The 12,811-nt window shown below is 32.6% G+C and overlaps 1 protein-coding gene across 2 annotated transcripts in view; it reads left to right on the top strand.

The window, feature by feature from the left end:
* Window positions 1-12,811, top strand: part of MAP3K20 (mitogen-activated protein kinase kinase kinase 20) — a 143,829-nt gene that overhangs the window by 51,785 nt on the left and 79,233 nt on the right. For both annotated transcript variants that reach the window (XM_011357416.2, XM_011357424.1), the window contains exon 2: window positions 7,962-8,049. In XM_011357416.2, coding sequence (XP_011355718.1) covers window positions 7,962-8,049 — 88 coding nt within the window. The remainder of the gene's footprint in view (window positions 1-7,961; window positions 8,050-12,811) is intronic.

The following is a 12,811-nucleotide window of genomic DNA, read 5'->3' as shown; positions in this document are numbered from 1 at the left end:
TTATTTATTATTTTTACAGAAATGGGTAGAAATTTAAAGTATGAAGGAATCTGGAAGATAATTTTGTCCAACCAAATTATTTTCTAGGAAAACGAGATTTAGGATTTAGGGCCATCCATTTTGGAACTAGAATTTAAATTCTCAATCATGCAGTCCAATATTTGATTAAATTATATTGCTATTCAGTTTTTTAAGAGCCTAAGTCTTCATAAGTTAATACTTCAGGCCTAATCCACAGGCTTTCTTTGGGGAGGTTTTTCGTGTAATTTTAGTTATCAAGTTATCTCTTTGACCAAGTTATGTAGGTTGTTTAGTGGAAAGCTGGGGTTTTTTGTTTTTTGTTGTTTTTTTTTTTTTGTATATTTTGTCACCTAAACTGAATACAGGTTGTTTACAATATATTAGACATTTTCATGTCATCACAATAACATTCTGTTGTGAACACGAAGAATGTAAAATCTCTTAGCCCTTTTATGATTTGGAAATTTCTCTCAAATCCCTGTTATTGAATCTTCCCTATTTGTTTCATTCAGATTTAGCCACCCTTCCCCCCTGCCAAGTTAGTCTGCCCTTAGCTGGATATGTCCTTAACTAGAGAGCACCCTGATTTCTGGAGGGGGAGCCCAGGCTGCTCTCCAATCGACTGCATGTGGTGAGTCTGCTGCAATCCACCAGGAAAACCATTGAGCAATAGGGATTTCCCAGCACTAGGGATGTTTGTGATAAATCCCACATGACTACATCTCAGTCATTCAACAGCAAGCAGAATGAGTGGTGTATTTTTTTCTTCTTAGTTATTTCTAGCCATATTTCTTCCAAAGAAAAGTATTTACAAGATCAAACATCATTAGGAACATAGGCTGTATTATATTATGGAACCCGAATTCACTTCATTTATCCTTCTTTATTTCCCTAAAAACCTACTTTATTTCCCTAAAAACCTAATGGGCAGCATTCGAAAGAGAACCTATAGGACTGTGAGATTTGCTGCTTGTCATGTGACTATATTATTGAATGGGTCTCATTAAGCCTAAAGTGACTCAAAGAGCATGACTTGTGTATGATACTCTGAAAATTAAATACAGGATTAAAAAATTATCCTACTTGTTAAGTTATTCTTGTAGCAAAGCATTCTTAGAAGGAAAGGGACTGGTTTTCCATCTTGTCATACATGTAAGAATCAAGTTTTTATTTTAGGAAAATGACCCTAGCCATGAGTTAAATTTTCTTGTTTTTGACCTAGTTTTTGGGAGCTGCTGCATATAAATTTTTTGATTACTAAAATTGAGCATTCTGCCCCAGTTTTCTTATAATCAGAGTCTTAAACAGAAGAGAAAGGACGTTCTGCCCACATCTTACCTGAAAGAGATAGGTGTTTTGACCTTACAGATTTGTAAACACTGTTTTAGGAGATCTTAAATCAAGAATTTCCCCTTGTCCCTTACGTTCCGCTGCTAAGTGCAGTAGTTCTGGGCTCTGCGGTGATAAAGATTAGAGGTATGCTGTACTGAGAAGACCAGTGGCGTTTCCTTTTTTTAACCCATTCTGTTCATAAGAGGCCTGGTTTAGTTGCTGTAGACTTTTATAATGCTGGCCCAATCCTAAGAAGAGGACTGTCTTAGTCCATTTGGGCTGCTATTACAGAATACTGATAATGAGGTGGCTTGTAAACAACAAACATTTATTCTTCACAGTTCTGGAGACTGGAAAGTCCAAGATCAAGGCATTAGCAGATTTGGTTTCTGGTGAGAACCTGCCTCTGGTTTATAGAGGGCTTGCATTCTGCTGTTTTCTCACAGGTGGAAAGAACAAGAGAGCAATCTGGGATCCCTTTTATAAGGACACTAATCCCATTCATGAGAGCTCCACCTTCATGACTTAGCTACCTCCCAAAAGCCCCACCTCCAATTATAATCACATTGGGGGTTAAGTTTCGACATATGAGTTTTGGGGGAACACACTCAGTCGATAGCAGGGAGCCTACTTGAAATATAGTCCCACTCCTGAGAATTAGGGCTCCATTTCTCAGTGCACAGTAGAGGAGCGTCTGCCACAGTAGGTATGAAAGATGCAGATTTGATAAAAGCCTGACTTAACCTGCAGAGGTGATTTTGGAAATATGTGACAAAATATATTGAGTAGAAAATTGGAAATGGAAGGTTTAAGACTAAGCAATCCTCTGCATTCTGAATATGAAAAACTACAATGCAGAAGCAAGGGCATGCTTGAAGAATAGCCAAAGCAGAAAAAAGCTCTCAAGAAATTGTGCTCATTTAATTGCTATGGATTGCAGAGCCTGCAAGAAACAAAATGTAGCTGCCCAGCCTTTATTCTGAAAGTTTAAATCAACAATGAGCTGGTGAACACAAATTTCAAATGTGTCTTCTACTGTGGTTATATAATTGATTGACTGTCATTCTTAGGAAATAATAGCCTTAGTAATAACCCTTATGCGTGTAAAAGAACAGAATGAATACTGAAGCAATTCCACACTCACTGGCACTTTACTCTTCCCACTGTACTGTTCGGAGTAAACATTTGCTAACATGGACTCTCTATAGCAATTATTTAAACATGCTAAATATCATTATCATCAAATGTTATTTGTTCGTTCATCCTTCAAATATTATTGAGTGCTTCTTGTATATAAAGCATCTGACCTTTCTCCCTCATGTGGTATTATACTAGACATTCTGTAAGATGAGCAAAGTAGGAAAGGCTTCCATAAAGGGCAGCAGGCAATAGGAGCAAATGTAAGAAGAGAGTGGAACATCATTTAATAAAATACTGAGCCAGACATTGAGTAGGTTGAAATCAAGGTAGAGTGCACTCAGTTTCCAGCACCCACATCTCTGGTCTCATAGCCCCTGAGAACCTATGTCCTTCTTCAAGAATAACCCGGGTGAATACTAGTTTTTTCCGGAGCCATATCAGAAGAAACTCAGGTCAGAGGCTAACTAGTTTTTATGTCCCTAGGGTAGTCCTAGGAAGGTAAGAAAAGAATTTTACTTCTTTCTGATTCAGTCCTAGGGAAAATCAGAATTTTCATGCAAATATTTTTTATTTTTTATTTATATGTTCTAGTCATATGTATTACATATAAAATGTATGTATTCCTTTTTTCTGATTAAAAATGATGTAGGCTTATCATAAAGAATTTGGAAATCAATTATGTTCTTTCTGCTCTCTAGAGATAACCACAATTAATATTTTGTTTTATTTCTTACTAATCTCTCTTCTGTATGTATAATTTTTATTTTTAAAAAGTCTAGGATCATCTCATACCTTCTTAAACTTTTGGGGAATATTCTGACCCTGGATCATATTGATATTTTAGAGACAGAATTGTATTTGCTGAGAGCCTCTAACCTTGAATGCACAGTACAGTAAATATAATTGGATGAGCCAGTTTTCTCTCTTTTACTGCCATATTCTGATGGAATCATAGAATCTTAAAATTAGTGAGGACCTCAGAGATCAGGGAGATCAGGATCCATGAAGTTGTGTTTTAAATATCACACATACCAGAGGACAAGGAAGAGTAGTTGATACTCCTAGACAGTGCAAGTATACTGTGAGTTTTTACACCTATTGCTTGATTGTCAGCACCACATCACAGGCAGAAGGATGGACCCTGTGATATACAATTTTGCTGGTATGTAGAGGCTGATAACTGTTGATAACCAAAGAGAAAATTCTGTTCCTAAGATCTAAATGGAGCCTATGAGCCTAATGATATGGGTCTTCATAAACTATTGCTTTCATTCTGTAGTGATCAGTGGAGAGCTGTCAGTATCTTTATTTCACGAAAGGAAGTGAACTCAATTTTATTTTTAATATATTTGTCACAGAAATAATATAGACTTTTCAATGGAATATTAAAAATATAAAATGCTTTAAAAACCACAATCTTTAAGGATTCTATGGCAGCTCTCCAAAGTTAAAGAAACATTTAAATTTGGGGTTAGGTTGAAAAAGTTTTGAATTGAGAGAAAGGGGTTGCTCTGAGGATGAAGATACTAATTAATTTAGATTCTTATTATAAAACCATTGCAAGTACACTAAAGAAAGAGAATTAAAACTTAACTTCCTTTAAATTTAGTGAAATTATTATATTTAGTAAATTTAGTTTAATTTCGTTAAATGATGATATTTAACTTCTCTTATTCTCTCTGATTGAGTCAGCCATTTGGAACCTGTATACTGGCTGACTTCTAGAAACCACAAACTGAGTTAATGGCTTATCTCCCCATGTAAATGAATGGAGATGCCAGATAAAATAAAACTTAACAAAATGCCCACCTCTTCCCCAAACCCTTGTAATTTTTCCTATAAAGAAAGAAGAAAAGAAGGAGGAGAAAAGGAAAGGAGGGAGGGAGGAAGAAACAAACCCCAGCTGGAAACAACAGGAGCAGTTACATATCTTACTGCAAACATAGCATCTGTATAGACATTTTTGTGCTCTGATAAAGACATTGCTATTAGACATTTTATGGATAGACCTGTGGTTACTCCACTTCTATATCACATTGGGACACTTTGTTTTATGAAGAGTCTTTGAGCCCAAGTTAAAATTATTGTAGTCTGTCCTAGTCTTTTCTTAGATTCTCAAATCCTAATCTGGAAAACCACACACACACACACACACACACACACACACACACACACACACACACACGGACTGTGATCATTCATTTCTACAAAAGTCTAGAATAGCATTTTTTAAACTTTTTATTGTGATAAAATATATATACCGTACATTTTGTCATTTTAACCATATTTAAATGAAAAAGGCAGTGACATTAATTACAGTCGCAGAGTTATACAAACATCACCGCTATTTCCAAAACTTTTCATCACTCCAAACAGAAATTCTACATATTAAGCAATAACTCCCCATTCCTTCCTCCTTCCAGCTTCTATTAACCTCTAATCTACTTTATCTCTGAACTTGCCAATTCAAGAAATATCATATAGGTAGAATCATACAATATTTGCCCTTTGGGTCTGGTTTATTCACTTAGCATAATGTTTTTAAGGTTCATCTGTGTTGTAGCATGTATCAGAACTTAATTTTTTATGGCTGAGTACTATTTCTTTGTATTTAGATACTACATTGTGTTTATCCATCAGTTGTTAAACACTTGGGTTGTTTCTATCTATTGGTTATTGTGAGTAATGCAGCCCTGAATGTAGGTATACAAGTATCTGTTCGAGTCCTTAGAATAGCATTGTGCAAACTGAGAAATTTAGAAAAATTAAGTCATCTGGAGTTCCACTATTGACTAAAATTATTTTAGTGTAACTTAAGTATATCCAAACATAAAACTATGAATTAACTTCTTATGCTTTTAGCTGATGTAAAATCGAAACCAGTTTTTCAATTAAATAAAAATAAAACTATGAAACAATGCAATTAAACTGAATAATTTTCATAAAATTATATTTACTGAAAGTAAGTGGATTTTGTTGATTTTAATAGTGTATAAAGATATATTTACATTTTGGGTGCACAATGGACTATTATTTTAGCTTCCATTATTATTATATTTCCTTTTAAACAGTGAACTTTTTAAAGCCACCAAGCCATTATTTTGATTGGCAGTCTATTTGCTAGAGTATCCCAGAATTTAAATCTGGAAAACAAAAATTTAAGGAAGAATTATTTGTTGCATTTTTACTATAATAGTTTTATTAATGAACAGTTGGCAAGCAGATGCCTATAAAGACAAATCTATATAATATATCCGTTTGTTATCAGATATTGGCTGCTACAGCGCAGGGTTAGCAGTTAGGTTCATTCCAGTTATTTTTATTGGAACTTGTTTGAATTGCTAACTTCATAGTATCACCTGACCTTTATTTGTTGAAATATTTAGTCTATCTCTGTTTATTATTAGCTCATTTCCATGAAACTAGTGCAATAGTACTCTAGAGTAATATGTTGTTTTCATGATGTTAAATCAAATTCTTAGTATATTAAAATAAAACTTAAAAGTCTTATTCCATAAAATGTTTTTTACTTGTAAATTATACTGCAAGAATATAGTTTTTCATAACAGTAAAAAACTAAAATATGAACACAACAATGGGACACAAGATAATGGTTGTTATTTTGACTTTAGTGTATTCTTACTCAAAAGCTATTAGACAAGCCTACTAATACTTGAAAAGATAAATTCTGTCTCTCTAAGATATCACTTGGCAATCTTAAATATAAACACAAAAACTAGCTGGAACACTGAAAATCCTTTGTCATGGTGAATCATCTTTCAGGATTCAGAATATTCTAGTATTTACTCTTTATTAATAAAAACATTTTTAATGGTCACAGAATTTACATAACCCAAAGAATATACCAAAGCATACAAAAAGATAACACCTCCCTGTTTTGACGAATCTGGTCCACAACTCTAATGCTTACTCACAAAGAATAAAGCTGATCTGCCAGAGTTAATCTGCCACTTAAAAATGGGGAGGTTATGATTTCCAAACTTTACATGAACTCTATTTTTACAACAAAGTTAATTTATTATTCCTTAATCAGAAATAGAATTGCCATATGGATGAATTATTGTATTGCCCAGTTAATGCATTTTCTTCCTACTTGGAAAACTAAATTATGAGAAGGTTGCTTGATGAACACAGAACCTCTACACAAAGTAGGCACTCAGTGAGTGTTAAGGAATCGTTTTGATAGCCCCCTTCAACACCTATATTACTAAAAGAAAAACACTGTCAAATTAACCTTAATAAATGATTATTTTCCAATCAATGATAATTTTACTTTCTCTCAATTCCATGTTAACTCCATGTCAACTCTCAAATTTCTGTTTTCTACCCAGTTATACCACTTTCAAAACAAGTTTCCAAGTGTTTTTAATGAAATCTCAACTCAATTAACCTATGGGAAAAAAGTATAACAAATAACACTAATTCAGTATGCAGATTCCCAGAGGAGAGTCCTCTTTCTGACCAAGGCTTTTTCATTTTTGTTAACTGATGATGTTCTTCTTGATCACCTTTCTGGGGTGGAGACTTATAAATTTATTTACTTACTGCCAATAACATGCCTTTCACTTAATATTAAACATTTTCTGTATTTACCTTACATGATTTTGTACCTAATTATATTTATAATTCTTGATTAGCCATATTTTATCTCCACAAAAGAAATAAAATTTTAATGACTACATGTGATTTAGTTAATCTAGAGAGCGTCCTTCTATAGACATTAACAGATGCACACTGTGCTATCTCTGTTTTTTTACTTTAAAAATTAGGTTTAATAAATATAGTTTATTTTTTTTTACCATATTACTCCACAGTACAGTTTTCTAGTATTTAATACATTCCAAAGTGTAAAGTGTGGCTTCTCTAGCGAGTCACTACTAAAGGTCAAGAATCCACATTTATATCCTTTATAGTACCTTTTGCATGCAGTAGGAGAGAAATAATGTGTTCTTAATAAATAATTAGATAAATAATATAAATGGGTATTACCTGAATTGATTCCATTAATAGTTAAAAATTCCTACCTTGATTTTATCATGACTGCTCATCCAACTGATAGAAGTTCAGTCTTGCCATAGCCTTCCAGAAAAGACATTATTCAGGAAAAAAATATATTCGACTATTAGAAAGAGGACTTTTACTGTAAATAAATATGATATTTCCCTCTTTAGTCACCCTCCTCCACTGTCAGTTTTGCCAGCTTGCTAGTAAGCAGCACCTCTTTTGTTGCCACTTGAACCCCATTTCATTTTTAAATTTTCAGAAAGGATCAGTAGAAATTCTTAAACTTTCAAGAATGGTGCTAAAGGCAGAGTTTTATTAGTAACACATACTTGTTGAGTACATATATATCTTTGTAAATGTATGTAGAAGAAATAGGAAACCTATTTTATTAGACTTTTATGGATGTGAAATTTTATACAATTTTGTATTTGATTTTTATATAGGCAGAAATACTCAGTGTCCTCAGTCACAGAAACATCATCCAGTTTTATGGAGTAATTCTTGAACCTCCCAACTATGGAATTGTCACAGGTAGGAACTCATTATTTGACTTCTTTTTTTCTCCAATTACCTAGCTTTAGATTCCTTAATATGCTAAAATGTTTAATATTAGGTTCAGTCATGAATTGTGTGCTACTGTCAGATGTCACTTTTGTTGCTATAAAGCATTAATAAAACTGATTATATCAATATAATTAAGAATGGTGTTTCCACTTCTACCCATGTTTAATTGTGCTAATTATATCTGCGTAAATGCTATTTAAATGCACTCGCAGCTGCAATACCAATATTTAAAGGTGTCGTTTAACTAAAATTTCATTTAATTAGTTGAAATGAGCGATGTTTTTTGTAACTCTGTGACCTTTTACAAATTAAGATTTCTTGAGCTATTCATGTTGTAATTCTTTGCAAGGCATTTTAATCCCTTTAGAGCATTCTTTCTTCAAGGTGTCTGATATGAGAACAATATTTTTTAGGTTTGGTCATCTGCGTTGGTAATGACCTTGATCTAAATTATCATGTAATTTGGAGCAGCAGTTTATAACTGGTAGAAATATTCTTTACAAAAAGGAGCACACAGAAAATTTTGCCATATAAACATACAGAAAGACACTCATTTTAAATACTTAATACTCATATTTGTATAATCTAATGAGCAGTTTTAGATCTATAATAAGTATAATGTTCAATTTTACAATAATTATCATAGCAGTTATTCAATTAAAACAAACAAGAAAACCTTCAAAGATTAGCCCTGTCTTCTTCTATAGTGAGAAGAACTTGGATTGTCTAAAATAACAACTAAACACCCTTGATAAAAAGGATTGCATTAGGTATTTTCTTACAAATGATCTCATCTAATACTTAAAATAACTCTATGAGATAGGTAAAATAATCTCTATTTTATAAATCTGAAACAAAACTCTAACTTAAGTAACTTTCCTAAGGTCATCGACCTAGTAGTAGAACCGGAGTAATAGAAATTTCTCTGATTTTGTACAGAAGATGCTCTTCTTGCATGTGAGCTATGAGCATACTGATTCTTAAACTCAAAGAGACATGGTAGCTGTTACTTCCATCTTCTGAAGGCAGGCATTTTAACATGCTTTTACTTTGATAAATAGCAAATAGAACTACTGAAGTTCTTACGTAGAGGATATTTTATCTTTAATTAACTATCTTTAGATGTATTCCTAAAATGAGGTATGTATCAGCTTTTATCTTGAGCACATATATTTCCTGTTAACTTGAATACCCAAGAATGGGTTATATAATTAAGGTTGAAGCCATGTTTAACCTTTTAGGTCAGATTTCCAATTTAAAGTAAAACCCTGTCTCTGATCCTGTTACCATATTGCTCCTTATTTCCTAGTCCATTGTATTTACTTTTTACCGATTATGTATACCTTATAAATCTGAACCCAGTGTTCTGATCCTCACTTGTGGCTTAAGTTTTTCTTGTCTAGTAGATGAAAGTGTGGTACTCCAAAGAGATTAGAAACTGCTTCTCATTTTGTGCCCTTTATGTTTAATGTTTTTTGAGGGGAAGATTTTAGCTTTAATTAACTCAATGGACTATTCATGAAGTTTTCTAGTTTCTTGGTGAGGATGAAGAGTAGAAAAAGGGACTTAAGTCATGGTGCAAATCCTTTGTCCAAGAGTTTATTCTCAGTCCCAAGGAGGATGTGAAGCACATTCATTCTTAGGTAGCACATTCAACCTCGGTTTTCTCATCCAAAAGAGGGAGAAAGAATTCAAGTAGTTGGATGAGTGAGTTTGATTTTATTGAGTGAGTTTGATTTTATTAGTCTATTTAGTCTACACACACACACACACACACACACACACACACACACATACACATACACACAGACTAGACAGTCCTTTATTTCATGCACCCTTCTACCATTCCTGGCTTATACCTATACCTACCCCAAATCTTTGGTTATCATTGATTAATTCTTTTCAGATATATTTTTATTTCCTTGTACAGTCAGTAAGTAAACTGTTAACATTAAATATTTCTGTAAAACAACACAAGTTTCGGAATTTGAGGTATTTGTAAATTGTATATTTGTAGCTCTTTTATTGATGTATGAGATTGATTAAGATATCTCTTGGGCACGTTTTGATGTTTTAACTTATTAATTTGATAAGATTGTCTCTATTCTTAAAGATGCTAGTTTTAATTGTTTGTTTACAAGTGTCTACCAAAGAAGGATGTGAGTTTCTCTACCAACCTGCTGCAATTAGGATCAAGCCATGCTCTGTGCATGAGTATCAATACATATGCCAACTGAGCCAAGTTTGGGAGATCATTTGGGTTGGGGATGATTGCACTTATCTTGGCTCTTGAAATGAACACATTGGATTTAACATACAATGATATCAAAGCATCAGTATGCTCAGAGAATGAAAATAAACTGTTTAAAGAATTAAAAGAAAGTATGAAAACAATGAATCAACCAAATGAGAATCTCATCAAATAGAAAATATTATTATTTTTTAAAAAGGACTCAATGGAAATTCTGGAGTTGAGAAAGACAATAATTGAAAAATTTTAAAAATCTCTAGAGTTGACTTAATAGCATATTTGATATACCAGGAAAAATAAATTAGTGAACTTAAAACTAGGTTAATAGAAATTATCCAGTCTGAAAAAGAAAAATGAACAGAAGCTCATAGATCTATGGGACCACATCAGGTATACCATTAATATATTATAGTGGAGAAGAGAAAAGAGGGGTATAAAAATAGAAAAATAGAAAAATATTTGAAGAAATAATGGCCAAAAAACTTCCTGAATTTGCTAAAATACATTCGACTGCATTCTTAAGAAGCTTAACGAACTCTCAGAATAAAGGTAAAAGAACACACACCTAGACATGTCATAGTTAAAGTGTTGATAAAGACAAAGTATTCTTTAAAGTATCTTTAAAGTATCAAGAGAAAAACAACTTCTCATATATAAGGGAACAACAATATGATGAATGACTGGCTTTTCATCTACAACAATAGAGGCCAAAGGCAGTAGACATTTAAAGTGCTAAAAGAAAAATGCTGTATCCAGCAAAATTATATTTTAAAAGTAAAAATAAAGACATTCTTGGAGAAAAGATAAGAGAATCAGTTGCTAATATTCCTGCCTTACAAGAAATAGTAAAGGACATCCTTCAGGCTGAAAAAAATGACAACAGGTAGTAATTCAAATCCATGGGAAGACAAAGGGTACTGGAAACGAAAAACATACGGATTAATATAAAAGACTCCATAAATATATTTTTATTCTTTCTCTTAGTATCTTTAAAAACATGACATTGTATAAAGCAATAATTATCCTGTTTGTTAATGATAATATATATAGAGAGATATATTACAGTAACAGCATAAGGGGTAAGAGAGGGAATGGAGCTAATTTGGAGGAAAGTTTCTATATTTTACTGTAATTAAGAGTATTAGTCTGAATTAGACTGTTGTAAATTAAGATACATTTTGTAATCCCTTGAGCCACTACTAAGAATAAGAAAGTCTACTCAAATATGGTAAAAAAAAAAAAAAAAAGGAAAGAAAAAAAACCCCAGATAATTAAAATTGTTAACCCAGAAGAGAGCAGTGACAAAAGAATAGAAGACTGAGAAGAACAGGAGACGTGTAGAAAACCAGATGGCAAATATAAATCCAACTATATAAATAATTACATTACATGTGAATGGTCCAAAATATTCAACTATATACTGTCTACAAGAGACACACCTTAGATTCAAAGGCACCAGTGGATTAAAGTAAGAGGATGGGAAAACATATACCATGCAAACAACAACCATGAGAGAACTGGAGTAACTATATTAATTTCAGACAAAATAGATTTAAGAAAAAGAATATACTAGTGAAATAGGGTGATTTCATAAAGATAAAAAGATCAATATACCAGGAAGATATAGCAATTGTAAATGTATATACACCTAACAACAAGTCCTCAAAGTACATGAAGTGAAAACTTGACAGAATTTAAAGGAGGAATAGGCAATTCAACAATAAGTGGTTTTATTATTCCAAAATTGATAGACAAAAAAATCAGCAAGGATATAGAAGATTTGACACTCTTAACCAACTCTAGCTAACTCACGTATATAGAATGCACCACCTGTTAATGAATGCATACATAATCTCTTCAAGTGCACATGGAACATTCTTCAGGATATATCATTAGTTAGGCCACAAAATAAATCTTATCACATCTAAAAGTATTGAAATAATGAAATCTTTTTCTCCACCCACAATGGAATTGTTAGAAATCAACACCAGGAAGAAATCTGGAAAATCTCTAAGTGTTTGGAAATTAAGCAACCAAAATGGATTAAAAGATATTTTGGACAGAGAAAAAATGAAAACATAACATATCAAAATTATATATAATGCAGATAGAGAGAAATTTATAGCTTTATACATCTATGTCAAAAAAGAAGAAAGTTCTGAAATTTATAATCTGAGCTTCAACCTTAAGAAATTACCAAAAGAATAACAAAGTAAACACAAAGCAAGCCAAGGAAAGGAAATAAAGATTGGAGCAGAACTCAAAAAATAGAAAATGACAAAATAACAGTAAATCAATGAAACTAAAAATTTGGTCCTTAAAAAGATCAATAAAACTGACAAACTTTTAGCTCTACTGACCAAGAAGAGAGAAGATACAATCAGCAAAATCAGAAATTAAAGAGAGGACAGCACTATGGCCCCTACAGAAGTTTAAAAGGATTGTAAGAGATGTTATGGCCAACTTTATGCCAACAGA

Source organism: Pteropus vampyrus, unplaced genomic scaffold, assembly GCF_000151845.1.
Source record: "Pteropus vampyrus isolate Shadow unplaced genomic scaffold, Pvam_2.0 Scaffold2, whole genome shotgun sequence".
NCBI lineage: Eukaryota > Metazoa > Chordata > Mammalia > Chiroptera > Pteropodidae > Pteropus > Pteropus vampyrus.
This window is presented reverse-complemented; position numbering and strand designations above follow the sequence as displayed.